At 36.9% G+C, this 26,329-nt stretch overlaps 1 protein-coding gene across 5 annotated transcripts in view; it reads right to left on the reverse strand.

Annotated features, from left to right (window-relative positions):
* PTPN4 (protein tyrosine phosphatase non-receptor type 4) overlaps positions 1–26,329 on the reverse strand; it is a 220,415-nt gene that overhangs the window by 21,577 nt on the left and 172,509 nt on the right. For all 5 annotated transcript variants that reach the window (XM_001492520.7, XM_014732416.3, XM_070241778.1 and 2 more), the window contains 8 exons: positions 24,346–24,504; positions 15,836–15,995; positions 11,690–11,773; positions 11,548–11,604; positions 6,344–6,500; positions 2,994–3,160; positions 2,094–2,184; positions 1,948–2,009 (listed from right to left, as the gene is read on the reverse strand). In XM_001492520.7, the coding sequence (XP_001492570.1) occupies positions 1,948–2,009; positions 2,094–2,184; positions 2,994–3,160; positions 6,344–6,500; positions 11,548–11,604; positions 11,690–11,773; positions 15,836–15,995; positions 24,346–24,504 (937 nt within the window). The remainder of the gene's footprint in view (positions 1–1,947; positions 2,010–2,093; positions 2,185–2,993; positions 3,161–6,343; positions 6,501–11,547; positions 11,605–11,689; positions 11,774–15,835; positions 15,996–24,345; positions 24,505–26,329) is intronic.

Consider the following 26,329-nt stretch of genomic DNA (forward strand, 5'->3'; position numbering starts at 1 on the left):
ACGCCTACCACAGCATGGCTGGCTAAGTGGTGCCATGTCCGCACCCGGGATCTGAGCCGGCGAACCCCAGGCCACCAAAGGGGAACGTGCAAACTCAACTGCTGCGTCACCGGGCCGGCCCCTCCTTGCAGTTTTGATTTACATTTTTTTTGTGAATTAAGTTGAGCGTATCATTCATTTAACTGTTTGGTTACTGTTGTCCTCATTATTCATGGATTCTGTATTTGCAAATTTGCCTACTTGCTAAAATTTATTTGTAACCCCAAAATACTTGCAGGGCTTTTGTGGCTATTTACAGACATGTCCAAAGAGGTAAAAAATTTGAGTCACCCAATGTGCACATTTCCAGCTAATGTTGAATAAAATGCTGTTTTGTCTTCTTGTTTCTGCTCATATTGTAAACAAGTGTCCCTTCTGTGGACTGTTTAGTCCATGTTTTTTGAATTTGGGGACTGGTTGTTGGTGATTTCACTGTTTAAAATGGTGTCCAAGGGGAGTGCTGAAGTGCTGTGTAGGGCTCCTAAGTGCAAGGAGGCCATGATGTGCCTTATGGAGAAAACACGTATGTTAGATAAGCTTCCATCCAGCATGAGTTCTGGTGCTGCTAGCCTGGGTTCAATATGAATGAATCAACAATGTATATTAAATAAGGTATCTTTAAACAAACAAGGTTATGTACTGATCAGTTGACAAAAATGTTACAACTAGAGGCTTAGAGGAACCTAATCCTCTATTTCCCCTTGGAGCAATGATTCAGTATTTGAAAATTCAGTGTTCATAATAAACTATAACTACCACAAAGAACAAGATGACTGTATTTACAAAAAAGTGATATATTTGGACTTTGAAAAAAATAACCTGGGGGTTAGTGTTTATATGAAACGAGACTGGCCATTTGTCGACAGTTCTCCAGCTAGGTAACAGGTTTATGGCAGGAGGGCTCTTCATACAATTCTTTCTACTTTTGTATAGATTTCAAAGTGGCTGTAAATATTTTTTAAATGTCATTTGTATTTCCTTTTCTATGAATTGTCTTTGCATGTTTTCCATTATTTTCATTGGACTGTTATTTATTTTTCTTATTCATTTATAAAGCTCTTTGTATACACCGAAGAAATAAGCCCTTTGTAGTATTTTTTAAATTCAGTTTGTCATTTGATTTTAGAATTTTTAAGCATCGCCCAAAATTAAAATGTTTATAGTAAACTTTATATATAAAATCTTTTCTTTATAGCTTAGACATGTGTCTAAGCCTAGAAAAATCTTTGCCTTTCTGAGATTTTAAAAAATAATCACATATTTCCTCCAAGTACTTTCATGATTCCATTTTTTACATTTATATTTTGATATATCTAAAATGTATGTTGGCATCAAGAAGGGGTAGGTGAAGTATTTATAGATAAATGACATAATGTATGGATCTATTTCAAAACAATCTGGATGTGAGGTATAGGTGAAACAAAGCTGGCCATGAGTTGACAACTGTTGAAGCTGAGTGATGTGTATATTCATTTTACTTTTTCCTCTACTTTCGTATTTTTGAAATTTTCTGTATTACAAAGTTAAGGAAAAAAGTAAGTAATAATCCTTTTCTCCCACCAGAAGGGAGCAAAAACCTCCGTACAAAGATATGTTCTAGACAGTTGACCTAACCAATTCACTAGATAATCTGTTTTATCTTCAATGATTTAAAAGGCTGTTTCTATCATAAACAAAATTCTAGTACTTAGTTTATTTCTGGACTAGAGTATTCTATTCCACTGCTCTATGTGTGTATTAACACGCCAGTACCAAACAACTTTTTAAAAATTGTATAATATTTTTCAATTGTCTGAAAGTTTTAATATTCTTTCAAGGTTAGGCTTTTAACAAAAAGGGATAAATCTCAGATGTTTACAGTGGCCCCTCTTATTCCAAATGACAAAGGCATAATAAAAATAAACTTACATTTATATAATTTGCATTGATATAGTCTTCATTACCCTTTAAAATGACCCGTGTAGCATCATCTGAAAAAATTCAAAAGAAAGAATATTTTAATAAATTTATGTTAAAAAGATGAAACTTAACATAAAGAGATTGTAGATACTTACAAGGCGAAATATCTCTGTATCTATTTTTGGAAATGTTCTGAGGTAATTTGGCACAAGACATTGTCATTCCAGGTTTTTTCCGATATAGTTGCTAAAAAAAAAAAAGTATAAGACGAGTCCAGCAAGTCATCAAGAGTTTCTGTTTTGATTTCAGACTTGTTTCTACGCTAACAAGAAACAGGTGTTTTCCTTTGAACATCTTAGCTATACAACAACATACCTGAGGCTAGCAGCGTACTGAACCAGATTTGTAAAGCTGAATTCTGCATAATTTCTGACATGAATTATAGATCACATTTTGAAAAACGGTAAAACAAGTGAAAACAATTTTGCTTACAGTAAAAGTTTTGAATAACAAACCTGCAGAAAACATTTAGCTTTCATCTCATTTGGAGATGTTTAGAGTATATGAACCAAGAACTTTTTAAAAGAAAAACTGACATGCCCCAAATGTTTTATAGTCACTTATCTGTAACATATACTTCAGAACAACAAATATTGATGACGGCCAACTACACTGACAAAGATTAGGGAAGGATTAAATATGAGAAGGTACAAAAGTGATTTTCCTTTAACTCAGGATTTCTACAATAGCCTATTTTCCATCTGTCACCTTTCATAAAAACAGAAATTTTAACTGCAGGAAAAAATTTAGTTTGATGACATACGTATAAAATCTCCCTATTCCTCTCTTTTAAATAGACATCTATGTATATGACCACAGCTAGTATTTTGGGAGCAATTTTAAAAACTTTGCATGTTAGAACTCTTTTATGTCCAACATTTATCAGAATACCATTTTAATTTATAAATTATAACTGACAGTAGATCAGGCAGTTAAGAAACCATGAAATCAATTAGAAAATGTGGGCAAACATCTTTCCATACAGTATTACTTACATCAAATTGTGTCAGAACCGTCCCAGTGATGAGCCCCTCAGCTAGCTGGCTCATTGACTCCCGCAGGGAATGGTCATCCTGATGGACGTTATCCAGTGGAGTTTTCTCAGGAATGTACTGGAAGTCTGGCTCATTTTCTAGCTTTTCTTCCACTACATCATATACAGCTAAAAAACCAAAACCAAAACCAAAAAAGCCACATGGAAATTGTAATGAATTGGTGAAAAGAATTTACTAAAAATGTTCTTTAGTATTCATAATTCATCAGATCTGAGTCTGCTGCCACCGTGTAGAGACAGAATGTGGCTGTGGAGTTGAAGAACTTTGCTGTACCTTTAGGGAAAAGAAGAGTTCTTGGAAATATTGTTGAAAATGTCTATAACTTGAAGAGACATTAAGAAAAAGAGGAGCTGTCGAGAAGCAGCTCTGAACAGACCTGCCCTTAATTTGTGGGACCTAGGGCAAGAGTACAAACAGACATACACGTCTTGATATGAAAAGTCACAAAGAAATTGAATAGAGTGCTAAACAAAATATGTTTTAACCTCTTTCCTTGACATACCTACAAAACAACCTGGGAGGCCATATTTCAAATGAGAACTCTATGCAAGACTTCATGGTCATATAATGTAAGGAGAGCCAGACCCTAGACTCTGGCCTATAGCTCACCCTGCTTCTCTTCCCACCCTCAGCTCCACTCATTAACATGGAGGCCTATGAACATATGCGTGAACCTCCCAGCCCATACGTAAGCTTGTTCTACACCTCTCTGCAAATTGCTGCCTCTCAGTCACCCTGTTAGCCTAGGAGTACATATACCACGTGATCCACCCTCGGGAGTATGGACCTGGGAAAAATGGCCACACAGGTCCAGGCAGTGGACTCAGAATTACTTGAACAGAGAATTGAGGGTTATAAAAAAGTGGTCTAGAAAGGAAGGTGATGGCTTCACAATGCCCCCTTGGTCCTGAAAAGTCCTGACCCCCATGGGGAGAGGTAAAGCTGAAGGAGAGCCAGCGTACAGCCCTCTAGAGGGTGGGGCCAAGTTAGGGGCCTCTTTTGCCCTTGTCTAGGAGAGCTTTTCCTGGTCAGATATGTATGCACTTTTAAGAAGAATAAATTTCTGAAATGAAGAATGAAAAGACAAAAATGTATGAATGTATTTTGCCTAAGGAGAAATAAGATTTAAAGCGGAAAAGACTAGAAAAACAAAGAGCTTGTTTTTCTAGTTTTCTACTATTTTTGGCAAATATAATTAAAATTTTGACTATATGTTATTTTAAACAAAAATCGACATGAGAGACCCACACTGAAAGCAACTGGAGGCTCTAGTCCAGATTTTGACAATAAAACAATATTAGAAAGATCTTTTGCCAAGAAGTAAGCCCTAGGTGGGATCCTCTCCTAATTTAAAATATAAATGAGGTAATTTGGAATTGCAAAAAGGCATGGCTTTTCCATTATAGGGACTTTTGATCATATTCTGGCTCCGTACTAGTCATGAATTTGTGAGCAGATAACTGAATGTCTTGGTGCCTAAGTGCCTTCAAATATAAGATTGAGATCATTCATCAATCTCATTGGATAGCTGAAAGAATAAATGAGAATATACAAAAGAGCCCAGGTGCATGGAAACCATTTAATGACTGTTAATATTATTATAATTATTAAGTTCTTTAGGATCTGTTATCAAGAGAAAACAGAATAAATTGAGAGAATATTATTCTTAGTATAAAATTAAAGCTGTTTTATGTGACAAAAATTCCTAATAATTAATCACCTGGTATCTGGTCTAAATGAACGAGCTCCTTGAAAAGTAAAAAGAGAATGCCTTGTTCAAGTCCTTTTAAGAAGAAAGCCAATTCTAGACCATAAATGCAGAAAAAACACAAAGTAGAGAAGATAAAACGAGTATTTTCTTTTATTCATTAAAATAAATGAATTTATTTTTGTATACAAGAGGCAAAAATGAGTTTTTTTTAAAGATTTTATTTTCTCTTTTTCTCTCCAAAGCCCCCCAGTACATAGGTATATACTTTAGCTGTGGGTCCTTCTAGTTGTGGCATGGCCTGATGAGCAGTGCCACGTCCACATCCAGGATCCGAACTGGTGAAACCCTGGGCTGCCGAAGTGGAATGCGCGAACTTAACCACTCAGCCACAGGGCTGGCCCCTGTATTTTTTTAAAGGAATTTTCTTGCGCAATTTTGCTGGGTTGGGTGTGTGTGTGGGAATATGCAGAGTTCTAACTACATTTTACTTTCCTAGGTTATATATTCAAGAACTGGCAACATGACATTAACCAATAATTACTCTTGTGGATAAAACTATGATTAATAAACTGTTCAGAACAAAACTAGATGTCTAATGCTGGGATATAAGCATTTAAAATTTTTTTCTCGGAGGAGAGTGATAGAGTGTTGAGGGAACTTGAAACAATGCTGAATAAACACAAGCTAAAGGATCTGGGATCGTTACACTGGAGAAAGGGAGGGGGTATCTGGTAAAAATTAGCTATTGTTGAAAAACTGAAGGAAGAGGGATTGAACTTATTCTGCAAAGCACAGAGTGACAGAATTAGGAACAATGGCACTGAAGGAAGATGGATGTTTAGTTCACTTAATAGTTCAAGCCATCCAAAGGGGGACGGACTGCTTCAGGAGCCACTGAGTGCTCCACACGGGCAGGACGTTCTTGAGGCTGTTGAAGAGAAAATTCAAGTAACCAGCAAAGGAGCCAGAGCTTATGGTATTAAGGTTTCTCCAAATCTGGGACTCTGACTATGAATTAAGAAGCCAGCTGTCCAGATGAGGAGATGACATCATTAGGCTAGTGAGCATTATCTACAGAAAACACAGACAGGAATAAGAAAATTAACTACAGCTTGTTTCGGTGTTTTCTAAAAGTGAAACAGAGTTCAAAAGTTACTCATTCATTCAACAAGTTTTTTTATGAAGTCACTACTACGACCACTACCACCACAACCGCAGCTGGGGGAGAGGGAGCCATTTTAGCTACGGCAGTCAGGAGAGAAGGACTTCCTGAGGACATTTGAGCAGACACCTGGATAAAGTGAGGGTATAAGTCATACAAAAATCAAGAACAGAGTTTTAGGCAGAGAAACACCAAGAAAATTGGCATACAAGAGAGGAGAGTGAGCAAGGCTGAGTTAGGTATGCAAAAGGGCCAAGAATCTGGATTTTATTCCAAGTGTTAATGGAAGCCACTGTGCTCTGAGTAGGAAACTGAAATGACACAACTTACGTTTTAAAAAGCCCACTCTGGCTGCTGTGTCTAGTAGTAAACAACAATGAATTATGAAAAATATCCAGTGCTACAAAGAGGACTTACCGTTAGGTCGAACTAGAAGTACGAGTTCCCCAGAATCTCTCTCACAGCTAGCTTTAATAAACAGGACAACCTGATCATGAGTATGTTCTGCAATGTCCTGACCATTGATCAGTACAACTTGGTCCCCTTCATTCAATCGAGGGACACAGAGGTCAGCCTGTAATGTAATGCAAATAAGGTTTCAGATCTGCACATGGCTTTCTGAAAGGAAAGCACAGGAATTTATTTTTATAGATTCCACAGCAGGAGAACTAAAACTACATACAGAATAGCATCTATCCATTCATCTAGCAAAAAAAAAAGTAGAAATCTAGCTTTCCCATGACGATACCCATTTTTTTTTCTTCTTCATTCAACTTTTTCCCTGATGCCCTATTATATGGCTAGACATCCAGATAAGACTAATGATTTCAAAGTGCATAGATACAGGCAGCCCTTGCTTTGCACTGTCCAGATGAACACAAATTTCAGTTATCACAGTTTAGTTAAATAACACCAGTCTCCTGACAATATGGTTCAAATTTCAGTTACCACAATATATTAACTGTGAATAATCGCATAAAGTCAAACTGTGCCGCTAGCTTGTCTAAAAATCACTACATAAATAATAGACACACATCATGATCAGTGACCGATCACATCACGTCTTTCAAAGTCTCTTGGTGATTTGCTGCTGTGCATCTGTTACTCAGTTCATGCAGAGAGAGCAAAGCATGTACTTTTGTTGTCTCTTTGTCTGCCAGTGATAAACCTATGTAAAAAATGAATAATCGAAAGACGGAATTGGCCAAAAAAGTTAAAAGTGCAGTAAAGAAACAAAAAGTGATACTGCTAGAAGTGAAATTCAAATTGAACATAAATAGAAGAAATAGCTGACCATGGAAATATTGACACTACTACTGTTTGAGAGACTCTAGATGTGCAGGAAAAGAAATTTAATGAAGGTGAACTTAACATAAAAGATGACAGTGGCTGTGACTAGAAGGATGAAGAAGATGTCCTGGAGCAAGTGATGCCGGCAAGACACTTATTAAAAGAACTCTTGGAGATATTTTATAAGAAAATACAAAGGACAAAATATTGGGAGTGGATTCAAATTTAGAAAGGATTATGACAATTTGCCAAGGCAAGAAAAAATGCTCACTTTGTATTTTAAGTTATATGACAAGAAGGAGACAGGCACTGTTCAAACTACTTGTGGTAAATCTTCACAAAGAAATAAAGCACTTTAATTCCCGATGTTTCTAATGTTTTGAATTACAGGATACTAAATCAGTATTAGTTTTAGTATTTTTCATTTCCCTATACATTTACAAGAGAAAGTAAGAGAGATTTTAAGGTTTTAATAAAAAAATCCCCATTGATTATTAAGATCACTATGCACAGTTTCAGCTTGTGAGAACTGTCCGTATTTTACTGAGAAAACAAGTAATTAAGCTAAAAGTGACAAACAGAAAAATGGACAGCATGTTTCAGGAACAGAGCAATGAGAACACATGTAAGTCAAGTTTGAAGGATGATAGGTTACAGAGAGAAGGAAATGACGGGGTTGGACCTTACAAAAAAGGGAACTTCCTCTGGCAAAGGCTTAAAGAAATGAAAACACAACTACTCAAATTCATTACAAACACAAGGTCAATAAAATCCAACAAGGTATTGTCAATAGAGGAAAGAGCACTGGTCTAGCAGCCAAGTTCTTCCTCTGCTGCTTATAAACTGTGTCATCTTAGACGCTGGAAACTCTGAAAATGGAGCACATATCTGCTCTAATTATTTCATTGGGTTGTGAAGATAAAAATGAGATAATTCAATGTGAACCATTAACATTTGGAAAATTCACATTTAAGGTTATAACCATTCTCTCTAGTTGCTTCTTTCTTTACTTCTTGTAGTGGAGTAGATGCCATTCAGTAATTCCTCTGCACTAGCAGCATGATGCTTTTGTGCACCAATTTGATCCCAAGTTTTTGTAAATGCCTTTCAGGTACCCAAAGAATCGTAAATTGGGAGGTGTTAAGGGTACTGGGAGAAATGTAAAGGGCTATAGCAGAATGAGTTCTCTTCTCACCTTACTTTATGAATAATGCAGTTGGTGGAAAGAGGAGGTAGTCTACACGTTAAGGAGAGGATAGCTAGGAATTCCTCTTACTGTACCTTGCATACATCTACTGATACTTCCAGTTCAGAGATTGTGGCTAACAGGGTGGTATATTTCCCAACAGGCTACAATACGCAGATTTTTTTTTACCCATTATCACTGCAGGGAACTTTCTTGTACTTAATTTGCTTTTTGTAAGGCATGTTTACAGTTTTTAATTTTCATTTCATTCTGATTTGCAAAGTCTAGATAAATTGTATACTAAAATGAATTTTGTTGGAGCAACAGCTATTGCCTCAAAGGTGATCAGATAGGAAGAAAAATACGACTTCAATTGGGAATTATTTTATCCATTTCAAAAGGTGTCCAATATAAAAAATGACATTAAAATATCTGAAACCCTGTCCTTTCCTCCCAATCACCTAAAATGAGTTTTCCAACTGGAAGACTGTAATGGTCTCTAAATTAATAAAATAATATAAAATGATAAATTTCTAGAGTTTTAATTTGCTCTAAATTCAGCCAATATTTACGGAACACAGTTCTACATGGCAGAAAGGAAAAATCACCAATAATGTGTATAGCTTAAAAAGAAAATTTAGAGTCTCAAAATTCTGTTTGGAAATGAATCTGTCTATATAAAGTTTCCTGAACATCCTTGACTTTAACTGAAAACTACCCACATTCACTGTTCAGAAAATCAGTATTTCTTTTGTGTCATTCACTGACTATTACAACTGGAAAACAAATAAAAAAAGGTTTATAATCTTTTCTAATTATAAGCATGTTTCCTAAAACATGCTCATTGTCATGATTCAGACAATTAAAAAAAGGGAATATAGACATGATAAATACCCAAATACCAGTAATTTCAATACCAAGACAAAACACTGCTAATATTTTTAGCATGTTTCCAGACTTTTAAAATGCACACAACTCACATAAAAAGAAAAAAAACTGGATCAAACATAACATGTGGAATTACAATATGCATTTTCCATATCATCTTACGAACATTTTCCATACTTCTATAGAGCCACATCATTCATCATTTCAATTGCTGCAAAGCCAACGCATAATTGCACCAACTCTAATGATGTACATTTTGATGTTCCTTCCAATTTTTAACTGTTTTAAACAATACTATAGTGAACATGCTTCTGTATCCTTTGTTCCCTAGTCCAATTGTTTCATTACAGGTAATTCCTAAAAGTGCAACTGTCAGGTTGAAAGATAGCTTATTTTTGATTTTAAAAAATTTTAGTTTAAATTTTTGTTTTTAGCAAAGTTATACATCACACAATTTAAAGAGCTGAGTAGGTCTATAAGATTATTAAGATAAGAAACCATTTCTTGTATTCCTCCCTACCATCTCCGCCTCTCTAGAGGGAACAAATTCTTTCAACATTTTAACTACATCTTTTGTATTTACCTCAGTGTCTCTAAATATTCCCATTTTGTTTCTTCTCAGTTTTCTATTTTAGACATTATCTAACTCTCTACTTGATAGATGAGAATTTAGCAGTCCATCTCCTCATCTACAGTCCCAAACAGTTACATACTTCCCATTAAATATATACTAAATAATTTTGGACTATTTTCCTCCTCTTTGTCCCCACCCTTTACATGCATAGTAGGTTCAAGACTCATTTCATACCTCATACCCCTGTCCCACACCCTCTGACCACAAGTGATTTGTTTAAAAGATGACATCTGATCCAAGCTGGATCTATGAAGGGTTTACGTGCCAGGAGTCTGTAATTTGGACTGAGAGTTGGGTTGCTGAGCTGGCAATATAAAAAACTGGAAGTTACTGCTAACCATATCCTAACACATGGACTTAGGAGAATAGTGGTAGCTATTCAATTTCTATTTAGCAGAGATTTAGGACTCACAATCTTATTTGAAGGTAGAGTGTGTGTGTGGTGGTGATGTTACAGGACTTGGCTTGAAGCTTCCACCAAGTACACTGTTTTTATTTAGACTGTGTTGTGTTTGGAGTGACTTGAGAGAAGTGGCTGATTCAGTGTACAAATTGGTTTGCTCTGAGAAAGAAGAATGGAACACTGACATAAAAAGAAACAGAGATACAAAATATAGAGTCTTGATTTTTAAAATTCTTTCTAGAGGTCTAACTGCATTCCTGTCCTTGGATTTTGTGAGATGCCTCTATTGCTATATGATAAATTTTGTACTTATGCTTAAGCCAGGGATATTCCAGGAGTATCCTGTTATTTGCAACCAACAAACTCCTTAAAAAACCAGAACCAAAACTACCTATCATGATATCCTTGACCAATCTTGACCGCGATCTTCAAAACAACTTTGAGGTTGCTGCAAAGCACCAAAAAAAGCATAACTGCCCTTTTTCTCTCAGGCTGCTGGTTCATACATTTCCCAGGACAGAGAGAGAGTTAAATGACAAAGGCAGCTGACTGAAAAGTCCTGGAAGACCATTTAGGTAAAGTAGGCAGCAACATAAATGGGAATTTGAAAGCAATATTTGCTACATATAAGAGCAATAAAGATAATGCACCCACAAAACTAATTAAGAATTGTCCTTATGATGAGCAGACAGTTCATGAATGCTGAAGCTGGAGGGGGGGTTCATCACAATGGGTACAAATAATGTTTTCTCTACTTTTGTTTACAATGTGTATAAATAAAAAGTTTTAAAGTGTCCTTATAGGGAAAAAAAATCACTAGTACCATTTCTATTTGAAGCAAAAATTTTAAACAGAAAGGCAAATGGAATGTAGGTAAAGAATTCTAAATCAAAAAGCAAGCAAACAAGAAAGCAAAACAAAAATTATACCTCTGCCATTTTGCTATTTAAAGTAGTTATTTTGATAGAATCTATTAATACTTTAGAAGGCTTGGAAGTCATAAATAGCTTCTTTGTAAAAACAAAGATTTTAAAAACTCTTATATAGACAGGGAATAAATAAAAACTAACTTCCTGGCAATTTAAGAGATTTAGCCAACAACGTGATAGTTGACAAATTAACAGAAATGATTAAATTTCTTCTTTTATTTAAATGAATAAAAATAAAATAAGTATATATTCTTGAAAACAGGATTGACTTGCAAGATTTAGATAACTCACAGGTGTTCCTGGCGCTACTCGGGACACGATCACAGGCATCTTCTGATCATATCCTCCCTTAAACAGAGCAAGTCAATTATTAGTCAAATATTACCAAAATAGGAACATCTTAAAACTGAGGACAATATAAATTCTAGATTACCTTTACATTGAATCCGAACCTTCCATTTTCATCAGGTTTCATTCTGATGAGAACAAGATTATCATGTGGAACACCACCATTAGGCTTAAAAAGACAAAAATAAAGAGCTTGTGATTTTCTTCACTTATAATCTATCCTTCAGATATACATGAAGCATGTCTTTTGTATGTTGCTATTATCTGTAGCACAGGAATCATAATTTAAGTTAAAATGTTAATTCAGGAAAGTAAATTTTGACTAATAACCTGCAGTTACGCCAACTAGATACATTCTCTCATGTCTCCTTGCCACTGCACGCTAGACTGTAAGTGTCAAGAGGAGCAGGGGCTTTGCTAATTAATTAGCCACAGCATCCCTAGAACCTGGCTCAAAGCTTTGCACACAGCAAGCGCTTGTAAGTCTTACATGAATTCACATTACTCTTTTTTTTTTTTTAAAAGATTTTTTTATTTTTTCTTTTTCTCTCCAGAGCACCCCAGTACACAGTTATGTACTTTTAGCTGTGGGTCCTTCTAGTTGTGGCATGTGGGACGCTGCCTCAGCATGGTCTGATGAGAGGTGCCATTTCTGTGCCCAGGATCCAAACCGGCAAAACCCTGGGCTGCTGAGACAGAGCACGCAGATTTAACCACTCAGCCATGCGGCCGGCCCCACTCCTTCTGTTTTTTTAAACCAGCTTTATTGAGATATAATTCACATACTACACACTTCTATACACATACTATTCACTCAAAGTGTATAATTCAATAATTATTACCATAGTCACAAAGTTGTATAAACATCACTACTATTTAATTTTAGAACATTTTCATCACCTCCAAAAGAAACTCTGTATCTATTAGCAGTCATTCTTCACTCTTTTGCCCTTAAGTTCTATTCAACCACTAATCTATTTTCTGTCTCTATAGATTAGACTGTTCTGGACATTTCACATATATGGAACCATATGACATATATGGTCATTTGTTACTGGCTTCTTTCACTCAACACGTTTTATGCTTGCTCTTTGAGGAAAAGTATATGGCTAATTCTTACTTATCCTTCCAGACACAGCTCAGAGATGATCACTTCTGGGAAGTCTTCCCTTAACTCCACAGCTGCCTTAGTTATTTTTATATACTTGCTAATTCCCTATAATCACTTCTAATTATAGAACTTATATTGCCTTCAAATTGTCTTCCTATTTGCTCTAAATCCCATCCCCTCTTCCATATTCAAGGATATTGCTATAGCAATTCTCTACCCTCCTGCATTATCCATTTCCCCCATCCTTCTGGGAAATAGTACTTCTCCCATTTAAAAAAAAGAACTCTCGGGGCTGGCCTGGTGGTTAAGTTTGGCATGCTCTGCTTTGGCTGCCCAGGTTCACAGGTTCAGATCCCAGGCATGGACCTACACCACTCATCAGCCATGCTGTGGTGGCAACCCACACACAAAGTAGACGAAGACTGGCCACAGATGTTAGCTCAGGGAGAATCTTCCTCAAGTAAAAAGAGGAAGATTGGTGACAGATGTTAGCTCAGGGCAAATCTTCCTCAGCTAAAAAAAAAAAAAGAGAGAGAGAGAGAGAGAAAAAGAAAGAAAGAAAAAGAAAAAAGAAAAAGAACTCTCTCTGGACTCCACCTCCCCATCCAGCCATCCAGCCATCCAGCCATCCAGCTCCTGCACCATTTCCCTCCTTCCTCTTGCTGAGGAACTTCTTGAAAGAGTTGTCCACATTTGCTGTCTGTTTCCTCAAATCCCATCCTCTTACAGTCAGGTTTTCACCCCCAGTACTCCATCAAAACTATTCTAATTAAGACCACCAAAGATTTTCACATTGCTAAATTCAGTGTTCAATTCTCAGTCTTCATCTTACTTGACTTACTAGCAGCATTTGACAAAGTTGGTTATTCTTTCTGTGACTTTCTTCCTATCAGCCAGCTCACTAGGTTTCTTCCTACCTTTCTGTCTGCATTGTCTCAAGTCTCCTTTGCTAGTTTCCTTCATCTTCCTTTTAATTTGGAGGACCGAAGGCTCAATTTCTAGAATCTCTTATTTAGCTATCTACACACACCCCACTTCCTTGGTGATTTCTTCTTCTCTCATGGTCTTAAATGCTCTTTACATGCCATCAACTCTCAATGTTATAACTCTAGCTTGGACCTCTCCCCTCAACACCAGAATCATTTCTCCAAATGGATCTCTAATAGACAGATATCTCAAACTTAACATGTCCCAAATTGAGCTCCTGATATTCCTCTCATACCTGCTCTACTTGTAGCCTTTCACATCTCAGTAAATGGCAACTTCATCCTTCTAGTTGTTCAGGCCCAAAACCTTGCTTTTATCCTTGATTTCTCTCTTTCTCTAGTACTCCACACCCAATCCATCAGCATATTTTGTTAGCTCTACCCTAAAATTATATCCAGAATACAGCCAGGTCTTATTCCTTCCACTGCCACTACCCTGGTCCAAATCACCATTGCTTGCTTGGAATACTGCAAAACCTCACAACCAGTACTGTACTTCTACCCTGCTTTCAGTTTTTCAATACAACAGCCAGAGTGATACTGTTAAAACTTAAGTGGCATCATGTTATTTCTTTCCTCAGATATGTCCATTTGTTTCCTAACTCACGGAAGGCTAAAACAAGAAATGTTTACAAGACAGCCTTTACAGGCCTTCTCCTGTACCTGTTTCCTCCTCTTTGGCTTATTCTGCTCTAGCTACACTGATTCCCTTGGCGTTCATTGACCATATCAATCATACTCCTGTCTTTGTATCTGCTATTCCCTCAGCTTACCTGCTCTTCCTCTAGATATCTACATGGCTTATCACTAAGTCCATGTCTGGCTTCCACTATCTAAAATTGTAACACTCTACTCTTGAAACTCCCTGGCTCCTTCCTGCTTTATTTTTCTCCCTAGCATTTATACTACTTAATATGCTATATATATAAATTATTTACCTTGTTAACTGTTTGTTTCACTTCTATCCCAAGAATGTAAGTTCCCTGAAGGCAGAGTTTGCTTTTTTTTTCTATTTTATTTCATTACATCCCCAGAGCCTATATCAATGCATGGCACATAGCAGGTATTCAGTAAGTAATTTTGCATGAATGGAAAAACAAACTAGACTGTAGATTATTTAACAGCAGGGACCATGTCTTACTTGTCTTTGTATTCCCACTACCCACCAAAGTATCTAGCACACAGAAAGACCTCAGTAACTACGAACCAATGAATGAACGCATGAATGAGTAAAACCTAAGAATCACCACACTGGTAGCACTAGGGTTGTCATTCCCTTTTGATTAAGGATTCTGATCTCTCGTTGATGTACCTACAGTGGTGGAGCACTAAGTGTGGGAAAACAGAGTGGCTGCTTCTTGCTTTTCAACTTAGATAATGTGGGAGGACTATGGGTGAACACATGAGAGGGCTACAAGTGCAATGGCCACCAGAAACTTCTGACACTGCCAAGACCTGCCATGGGGTCTCCTGTCCCTGCATCTTATTTCATTCCCTGATGTCCCTTTAAGTTTCCTGAAACGTCCCATATCTCTGTCTGTCCTTATACTTCATGAACACAGTGTATTCTTAAAAAATACTGACAACCTCACTTTTGGTTTATTTATGTCTACTTGAGAAAGCAATGAAAATTCATAAATCAGGGGATTCTAACAATTTACCATTTTTTTGTGGTAAAAGCATGTTGCCTAAGGCAAAAAAATCTTTTATTTATTTTCAGTCTTTTCATTCTCAAAACAATTCATAAATGTATTTTGTAGAGGAGAGTGATCATATACTCCAGGGACCTGTACTCAATTTCAAAAGGTTGATGAAAATGATAAAGTCTCTATACTCAGTGAATTACATAATGACGTTAATGGTATTTAATGGATCATTAGCATTTGTTCTGGAAATGTGTGTTTTGCAAGACTAAAATCAACATAAATTTGTTAAGAATTAACTTCTAGAGCAATGAACACTTTATAAATGATGATAAAAGGAAATTCCATAATTGGGTTATATCATGGGCAAACATTTGACGAAAAAGAGAAAGTATATAATTTACAGATAAAATATGCCACTGTAAAAAGAAATTTCATTTCTGATTAAAAAATTTCAAGGAAATGTGAGAATATTTGAAGAAGCTACTTACAGTAGATTTTTCAGGGGAAGATGGAACATCAAATGTTTCATTAATATGGTTTTCTAGATCTTGTTGAGAATGAGAATAATGAATTTGGTTCCAACTGTTTTTCTTCGATTGTTTGGGTGGTAAAGCTGGAGGCTGCCCATCTCCAGGTGTCTCTTGTGATCTAGAAAGGAAAAAAGGGAAAAGAATGAATATTTTGGAAGTTGTCTTAGAGAACTGTTATTTTAAAAGCTAGGGTCAAGGAACTGAGACATTTACAATCTCTAGTAGGAGACAAGCTTTAAACACCATATTTTTGCAAGTGTTACTGTTTAATGAAATTCTTAACTTTGAAAATTTAAGTAGTGAATTTAATTTCCTGCTTTATCGAAGCTATAAACAATTCTACATAAAATAAAATATACTGCCAGGGTATTTCTATGAAGATATATATTAATCTACTATTAACAATGCACACACCCTTCCAAAAACCTTTTTGAAATTATTTCAGTGGAATCACATGGATAGCCAGGGAATAAGGCAGGCAAAGAAAAATCGGAACTGAGAGTTGAGCTGCTCCATAGATAAAACACCTGGTACAGTCTAGAGAACTTAAGTGATTGGCCCAACTTGTTTAGAGATAAAACACGAATGAAAGTAATGAATTCAAATGTTGCAACAAGGACTAGAATCTGAGTAAGAGTGCTGAGATCACTGAAGAGACAAAACTGGATGAGACATTGTTAGAGTATATGATTTGAGGAGAGGAAGCAAAAATCCAGTTAACAGTAGAGAACATAAACCTCAATCTGTGGCAGCAGGAATTGATATAAAAAGAGCTGGGTATGATGGGGAAGCTTCAAAGTAAGAAGTGTAGTTTAAAGAACACGCACAGTATATGTAATAACATTACTTGACAGTTTTTCACAAAGGCCAGAAGGGGGAACCAGCAATTCAACTTGGACCTAGGAAGCATGCAGCCATGGAAGTTGTGGAGTTGAGGAAATACACAAGGGGAAAATAGTTCTTGAGTAGAGCACTGACCATCATTGGGGTCATTATTTACCTCTGAGGTGGCAGGAGGTCCCTTGGGGGAAATAAACAAATTGCTGTCCCACCGCCTAATGATAGGTAAGAGAGTTGACTGCTACTGTGTCAAGCTGCACAGCTGCTGCCGTAGTACTGAGGCACCGATTTCACCCAGTTTCTGCTTATTTTTGTTGACTAACAACAGATGCCTAAGATGCAAACTGTAAGGTCTTGAGGAAGCAGAACTGTATTAGATTATATTATTGTCCAAAAATTGTTCTCCACCCTTCCCTGGTTGACATCAGGCTTGGCCATATGACTTACTACGGCCAATGAAATGTAAGCAGAAGTGGTATGCATCACTTTTGAAAGGAAGCTTTAAGAAACAGCTTGTGATTCATTATGTTTCTCTTCATCCTTGGCCATGAGACAAGCCATATCCCGAATAGGGGCTGCTGTCAATCTAGGTCCTAGGAATATGACGTGGAGCAGAGCCACAGTCAATCCATGATATACATATAATAAAAGAAAGAAAGAAGCTTTGCTGTTGTTAAGTCACTGTAAATTGGGGTAATTTGCCACTGCAGCATACTTTAGCCCTAGATACTGATTCAGAGATTACTGCCAGAGTGGCTCTTGGACACATGCTTCTCCCTTGGTAGGGAAGCTGTGAACTTATTTAGAGGCTTGCTGCTAGATACCGGGTAGACATGGGTAGTGAAACTAAAAATTTGATTAGTGCCAAGGATGTCAGCCAGGGTTAATAATGAATGGTGTAACTGTATGGTCCTCCAGGGAGCTTTTCCTAAGAGAGAATATAGTCCTTCTGAAATTTAATAATCTAGTATAAAATATAATCACTAAACAATAATGCCTACTCAGCCCAGGTTTCTACATAGAAGTCTTCAGGGCACAAAATGCTCTAAATTCTGAGAAGTCTATAAAGACTGCATCAGAGAGCATACCTATCCTTTTCAACAAAAGCTTCTTTGAGGTCTACCTTGATGGCCAGGGATACAGGTCCCAAACATACTAGTTTTTCTTCTGCTAGTTTCAACTGACAAGAACCCAAGCCTCTAAGATTCAACACATTCAAGTGCTGCTGGTCCAGGAAAATGTTCCCACAGGTTAGAATAGAGACATGTACCTCAACCACGGCCTGCTGCAAGGGATTAGGACAGATAAAGATGGACATCCTTTGGTAGAGCCTCACAGATGTGACATTTCTAAAAAGCAGTATCAAAAGCCTTCAAGATTTTACAAAAACCAAAAGTCACTGGACTCCATTTATATCAATCAATAGGTCTCATCCCTTACTTAGGGTTAAGTGTAACCACTTAGGCAAGGTAAACAGAAACTTTTTTCTCGTTTTGCATACAGTTGTCACATTCAGGAAGCATTTAACCTAAAATCTAAAGGTATGTAGCGAAGAGTATAAGGTTGAGATGAGATGGAAATGGAGTCAGAGCAACCGTCTTTATTCCCAGTCTGGCTAACAGTCTAAAGAAGTGCCAAAGTATACCACGGGGACAAACAAGTCTAATCTGCAGTGCAATATCTAAGTAAGCCAAACCTGGTGGGTACACGTGTAACAGTGGCAATGCTCAGCTACAAGAGAGGGACAGTACTGACATCATGGGACATTTTGCTAAAACTGCTGAATCTGAATTTCTGGGGTTAAAAATTAGGTATGTATTAGTCAAAAAAGCTCCAGAAGTGATTTTTTTTTTTTTTTTAAGATTTTATTTTTTTCCTTTTTTTTTTTTTCTCCCCAAAGCCCCCTGGTACATAGTTGTATATTCTTCGTTGTGGGTCCTTCTAGTTGTGGCATGTGGGACGCCGCCTCAGCGTGGTCTGATGAGTAGTGCCATGCCCGTGCCCAGGATTCGAACCAACGAAACACTGGGCCGCCTGCAGCGGAGCGCACGAACTTAACCACTCGGCCACGGGGCCAGCCCCCCAGAAGTGATTTTTATTATGCACTTCCAATTAGAAATCACTGTCCCAGAAGAGTGGTTGCAAATTCATGGCTTGTGGGCTAATTCTGGCCAACATACATTTGGCCCATCCATTGTTTTTGTAAAATGTTGAGTTAATTGATTACATTTCATACATTTACATTTTAACAAATCTAGATTTCCAGAATGAAAAACCTGGAAGCTCTGGAAAGCATGGACCTGCATTACAAGTTGTCAACCAATGGACAAAGCCAAGTTGTAGCTGCTGCATTTAGTCACCAGCATTCCAATCTACACAAATCCCACCCAGCGTTACCTGTCAGATTCCAGTTGGTATTTGAGCATAACCTCTCCTTTAAACATTCAAAGTCTGCAGGAAGACACAAACAAGAAGAGAGCCCAAGCATATAGGCTCAGGGCGGGATTTAAGCGAAATTCTAAGGAAAAGGTGAGGAGAACAGAGTGTAGACAGAGGATTAGCCAAGATGTAACAGAGGAAAGGACAATATAATTTTGGATTTCAGGACAAGGGTTACCTTGCCTTCTCTCACTGTTTTATGTAACTTTCTTGTTAAAGTAACTTTCAAAAGAGTGGTGCACAGGCTCTCCAGATGCCTGAATGCTGTAGAGTAACGGTTAGGCTGGTCTGGGGAACTTTTACAAACTATGCGCTCTTCCAATAATCTCGGTAAGTGTTTCTTCCCTCTCCCTGTTTCCAGAGATGGATGGCAGGTAAGTATACTGCAGCTATAGCAGCCCAGGGACCTGCAATTAGTCTTGCTGTGACAAGTACAGCCTCTGACACAATGCATCCTCTGAGTCCCCATGGCTTGATACCTCCTTCCATCTGTACTCTCTCTGGTTCTTTGATTTCCTAGTCCTAGAGCAGCCTAGTATTTGCAGGATCCATAAGATATTGCTAGACTTGATCAAGACTAGCAGGGGAATTGGGTTAAGCTGTGTCTTGATGAAGTTATCAGTGTCAGTAGCTCAGAAGGGCAGAGGGAAGGCAAATCCTTGAGGACTAAGCAAAAGGAATTGATGAGGTATGGACAAAGCTGTGGTTACTCATTAGATGAGACTAGGATGGGACAGTCCAGGAAAGAATGGCTCAGGAGAATGGATTTAATATTTGAGGATTATAAAGTCTGCATAGAGTCTCTCGTGATTAGGGACCTAAGGAAAAATTGAGAATTTGAGGAATTTCTCATTGTGTTCAGCCAGACATCCATATTTCAAACATGCAGAAAGATGAATGGTTGATAATATCCTTAAAAGCTGCCAGTATATATCCCAAAAAATTAACTGAAAGAAGTTACATAATTATTATAGTTAACATCGACTAAGCACTTTTTCTTCTGCTGAACTATGCATCTCATTACATGCTCACAGCAATCCTATGAGGTAGATATTATCATCCTGTTTTTACACGTGAGGAAATCGAGGCTTGCAGAGATAAAACAACTCACTCAAGGTCACACAATGAGAAGTGATAGAACCAAGTTTTAAACCTAGTCTGATTGCAGAGATTGTGCCCTTAACATATCTTATAGTTGCAGCTCAAGAAATAACTGCAAAAAGCAGGAGCAAAGTTATTTTAATCAGGGGTTTCCAAACTTTCTGTAGTAGCAGACTTTTTTCTTCAAATGAAATGCTTCTCAGAAGCCAATTTATAAAATGGACAAAGCTAAGCAACTCTTCTACCTGCCGGGATCTGAAGCCTCAACATAACTTATCGGAGCATATCTTGAACACAACTATTTTCTGTTCTTCTACTTTGGTTACAAGTGGTAATACTGCTATATTTTAAATTCTAATAGAAACTACTTAAATGAAAAGAATGCAAGATCAGTAGGGATCAGGGCTCTAACAATATCCATATTTACTTTGACAACACATTTCTAACTCAATAATTTTAATATATTTAATAATTTGCCTAAAATGATCCAAATGGGGACAGTTGGGAACCAGGGCTCAAAACACATACTGTTCAAAATTTACCTACATAAAAAATTCTGTGGACAAATTACTACCTGTGTTAACTTTTGGATGTTAAAAAAGAGAAAGGGGAGATAGGAATATACTTCTAAAGACATTTCAATGCCCAATTTTCATATTCGTTTTTTTTTTTTAACCACAAATAATTTGCTTATCTTAAACTTTAGACGTTTTGGAAAACGTTAAGGGAAGAGCAAATAATGAAAATGTTACGCTTAAGAGCATTTTGCTCTTAACAGAGCAATATACTATAACATAGTAGCAAAAGATGTGTTAAAACTGTCAAGCCAGTCAGGTGGGCACTTTCCTGATTCACTTCAGTTCAGTCAGCTTTAGATTTCCTCGTGAATGACTCAACAACAGCAGTGAAAGCAGCCTGTTCTGCAGTCAGAGTAGCCTCTGCTGCTGCCTTTAGCAATCTGCATCATAATGAAAAATAAAATCTCAACCACCCAACTCACACGCTTGGGCTTTTATGTTCCTTTTCTTTACCACAGGCACATGGTAAACACCACAGTAAGAACGACAGATCTTCATCACTATAAATTTTGCCATTTATAAAATGCTAAATAAACATTGTTTTAAACATTTCCAGGTCTATACAAAAGTTGTGATTATTCGGTAGAAATACCAAGTGTCCCTGTTACATATTAGTAAGAGCGTATTAACATTTGTAGTACGAATTTATTAAAATAAACACCTGTTAAGTGTTTTAAAATTAATTTAGGGCTATTCTTTACCTTAGAAAATCACAAGCAGTCTAGTTTTCCAAGAAGCATTTAAAGAAATGAAGGAAATGGTAGACTGTGCTTTCAATTACCCCTGCCAAAAATGGTAACTTTATTCTGAGCAGTACAAACAACCATCTTATTTGTTTCCACAATAAACACATCTGCGATTTAGCAGCGTTTTCTCCTTCAGAAGCAGGCGACCTTACCCAGTGATTGGAGTCACAACTCAGGTTTCACCTTAAAGCCCCTCTCCTCACTCAAAAAACAGGGAACTGGCAAGATGATCTCAAGATCTATTTCAATATGTGTTGAAATGCTCTGCGCTTAATTCAACATATTGTTTGAATTCCTTTCACATTTGGTCAGCGTAGAAGTAAAGTCTATGGATTCTATGTTGCAAAATACTTTCTCTAAATTGCAAAATCAATCAATCAACAAAGCCTTGTCCAGGACACAAAGTTCTGATGGCTGGCTCAGGTAAGGAAGACCTGTTTTAGTTCTGCAAATTGGGACAAAGTACTGTAAGTGTGGCTTTCTCATCACAAAACAGGGATTATGTATCTTTTCTATTTCACTGAGTTCTCCGGAATAGAACAGTGAGATAATTTATGAAAAAGCCAGTTGTAAACAACGAATGGAAGTTAGTTTACCATTAAGTTTGTCTTTTCAGATCTCTCTCACTATTCTTAAGGTTAAAACTGGCTGAATTTCAAACACAGTGCTATATTCGAAACTGAATACAAACATGTAAGCCTCATAAAACACACGTCTAAGGAGAAACCCCCAAGCTTCTGAAGTTCTTGGGGATCTGGGAGGGGGAGCAAACACTGCTTGGTTCCCATCTATCCTGGACTTGCTTCTCCACTTCAGGTAAGGAAATCAGAACACAGGTATTTCAAGGAGGTAAGTGATTTTTTGGGTTTGTGAATCTGTAAAATTTACATATGGAAATACTCAATGGTATGTGTATGTGTATGTGTGTCTCTCTATGAAAAGGGCCCTTGAGAAATAGATTAAGATAACTTGGTTAGGCCCCGGGAGTTAAGACTGTTTTATTCTGTATAAGATAGGCTTTTGAGATTCCAATACATGGTTTATTTTTATGTGCAGAAACTATGTCATTTTTAAATTCAATCAATTAACATTTCAATCATATTCTTAATTACTCTACTTTTTAAGGTTTCAGAATTAGAAAATACATGATTATTAAAAAATGAAACAAAAAGTTTAGAATTCTAATTTTTTCTTTTTTTAAAGGCTTTGTCTTCAGGGGCCGGCCCAGTGGTACAGTGGTTAAGTGTGCATGTTCTGCTTTGGCAGCCCAGGGTTCGCTGGTTGGATCCCGGGTGCAGACATGGCACTGCTTGGCACGCCATGCTGTGGTAGGCGTCCCACATATAAAGTAGAGGAAGATGGGCATGGATGTGAGCTCAGGGCCAGTCTTCCTCAGCAAAAAGAGGAGAATTGGCAGCACATGTTAGCTCAGGGCTAATCTTCCCCCCCAAAAATTAAAGGCCCTGTCTTCAGGGAGCTAATTTTTTTTTTTAAAGAGTGGAACCTGATGTCAACTTTTTTGTTTTTTGGCTTTTTCTTCCCAAATCTCCCCAGTATATAGTTTTATATTTTAGTTGTGGGTCCTTCTAGTTGTGGCATGTGGGATGCCGCCTCAGCGTGGCCTGATGAATGGTGCCATGTCCATGCCCAGGATCTGAACTGGCAGAACCCTGGGCCACCGAAGTAGAGGGTGCGAACTTAACCACTTGGCCACAGGGCTGGCCCCTAGAATTATAATTTTTAAAGTAATAAAATATTAAATTTCCATCAATCCTATCTCCTGTCAACTCATTTTCCACAGGTGTCACATTCTTTTTAATATATACACACAATCAAAATGTTTTACCAAGATATGTTACCAAGACTAAGCTTCCACTCATCTTAATAGCTCAGCTACCCTTCCCTGGTTGGGCCTACAGTGAGGACAACCATGGCTCTTATGTAGCTTGTGACATTTCCCGGAGCACCTACAACTAACTGCTGGGCTGATTACTCCATCTACTCTTCCATCCATCACTCTCAGACCTACCCTTTCTTTAACCCTGCTCACATTCATTATATTTTATACACCTTTTTCCTTAACAACTAATTAATTTTTTTCCCATCTGTGTATCCTGTCTTTTACTTTTTTTCTAATTCTTGCACTGTATTTTTACTTGCACATGAACTAACTGCATTATATAAACCAATAAATCAAGATATTGCATATTAATGTGAGGGTAAGCATGTTGTGCATTAATTCATGGGGTACAAATACTGAATTATTAAGTTGAATTTACGTATCAGTTTGCAATATGAGATAGGAATGAATTTTAGAAATGATGCATGCAAACTTTCTGTAACATTTTCAGTGTAATGGTCATCTTACTTAGTTCTCCATTGCTACTCAATTTTCCCAACCCTGCCTATTCATCCCTTTGGTTCCCTTCCTGAAAAATTTTAAGAAAATTCTACCTTTCACTACCTTACTGCCTGACTGCAGTGCTACAGTATCTGCAGAAATATTTAAATGTACGCACAAAAAGTTCAAGAACATACTGAGTCAACAAAATAATAACAGTGATTTGTTGGGGGGGAGGGGTGCTGGGGGAAAGCACCCGGAACTCTCAGGGCCAAATAAGCACATTTACAAATATTTAAATTTTAAAAATCTTGCATAAATAAAATTTTGTATCAAATCCCCTAATTTGTCAGATTATTTCAAATGAAACAATTTCGGGCATTATTATTTATAAGAAGCAAGCTAAATGAGAAAAGGTCTTACGGTGACGATTCCAGAACGATACTATTAGCTTGCGTTGAAGATGGAGATCTGTGATTCACAAATACTTCGCTTGGGGAAGCATGAACCACATGGTCTACCAAATGACCAACTGAAGACGGTCGTAACCGGGTTCCCTCTTGAGTGAATGCAGAATTCCGACTACATGAAGAGGAAGAAAAACTGAGTGAAAATACGCTTTAATTCAATTTTCTCCAGTTTCTTAATTATATGATTGCATTAGAAAGTGGGCGAGTGTTTTTAAGACTAATCACGTTGACTAAGCAGAGTCTCTGACACACTGTCTTCACAGTGTGGTGTAAACAGAAAGAACACAGAATAGGAAGTTAGAGATCTGAGCTACAGTCAACAATCAGCCACAGGGATTTTACCTATTCGATCGTCTGTTATCTCTACCAAACTTACTGTTTCTAGGTTTTAGTCAGGACAACTTTGTGTCTTAATCAGCATTTATAAAATAAAGGAATAGAATAAATGATTCAGTAATAGCTTCTGGTCTGAATTATTTTTTGATCCTTATAAAAGTTTCCATTTATAGGACTTTCTTCAAATCTTAGGAATAAATACTGAATAACACATTTCCCTCCTCATAAGTTACATGAATTATTATTGTCATTACTATTATTAATTATGACAGCTAACATCTGAGCACTTATGTGCCAGGCATTGTTCTGAGCAGTTTACATATATCACCTCATTTAACCTTCACAACACTACAAGAAAGACACTGTGAATATAAATGTAATTTTGTAGATGAGGAAAATGGGACAAAGAGATTGACTGACCTGCTCAAAGTCCAAACATACAGTGACTCCAGGGCCAATGTTCTTAGCTACCACACAGTATTTTCTCTTTAGAATTTAGAACAAAACAATTTTTTTCAGATCATACTTAAAATTGTTTCATTAACCAGAAAATTTAATCAGGACTACTGCTAATTAATTAATTCAGTCAACTGGCTTAAATTTCTTGTGTCTTCTATGACTTGCTATAATTGTTTAGTGGTACTGGTATCAAATGGAGAAATGGCTGGCTAGAAAAGGGACCAGAAAAAGAAGGTTCTGGATTTTCTTCAAACAAGCGGATTAACCTTTGAATGTATGCAGTCTTTTATAAAGAAAGATGATTTATCAATTTCCAATTAGCAAGATAGAAACTTTTGAGTCTATTTTTTTTTAGTAGTAAGGAAGAAACCTAGGTGTTATTAGGTAACATTTTGTGAACCAAAGCATTTATGTATACTCTTTACTTCCAATATGGTAGAACTTTATTCTTGGGCTGACAAACGCACACCAGTGACATAATTTTTAGAATTTAGAGCACATTTATTGGATATTAATGTGTATAAAATATTTCTAAAGGAAGACTTCTTCAAATATTATATTCCATATCAAAATTCAAATATTTTGTGTTTCAATCTTTTGGGTTAACAAGGTCTGTCAAAATGCCGACATACATTTGTTTACCATTATCCTAATTACTTACATATATTACATACAACACATTTGTTAACATTATAAAATTAAGATAACATCATTGGCTAGTACAAGTTTATTATCTTATTATAATTACACCAAAGCACACAGTTTTTGTGAAAAATGCTAGAATGAAGTACATACACAGTAAGTGGTGTATAACACAGTGCTTCTCAGCATAGCTTTGGCTAAACTTGTGGGAAATGACATTGGAAGTCCATTTTTCTAGACCACAGAGAGTGGTAGAGCAGTGGGTTGGGGTAGAAGCTTAAGTAAGAGAATCACAATCACTTAGCATTTTCAACAATCTATACTCCCCTAGAAATTCTACTGGAGATCTACATGTAAAAGGAATATACCAGCAACAATCATATTCCCAGATTTAAGTCTATGAATAGATCTTGATTAATTGACTTATTGGCTAGGGATCCTTACTGTCAGAAAGTCAACTCTGTAGGAAAGTGAGCATCCTTGTTCAATGCTCTAGTCCC

The sequence above is a fragment of the Equus caballus genome, chromosome 18 (genome assembly GCF_041296265.1).
Source record: "Equus caballus isolate H_3958 breed thoroughbred chromosome 18, TB-T2T, whole genome shotgun sequence".
In the NCBI taxonomy this organism is placed as follows: Eukaryota; Metazoa; Chordata; class Mammalia; order Perissodactyla; family Equidae; genus Equus; species Equus caballus.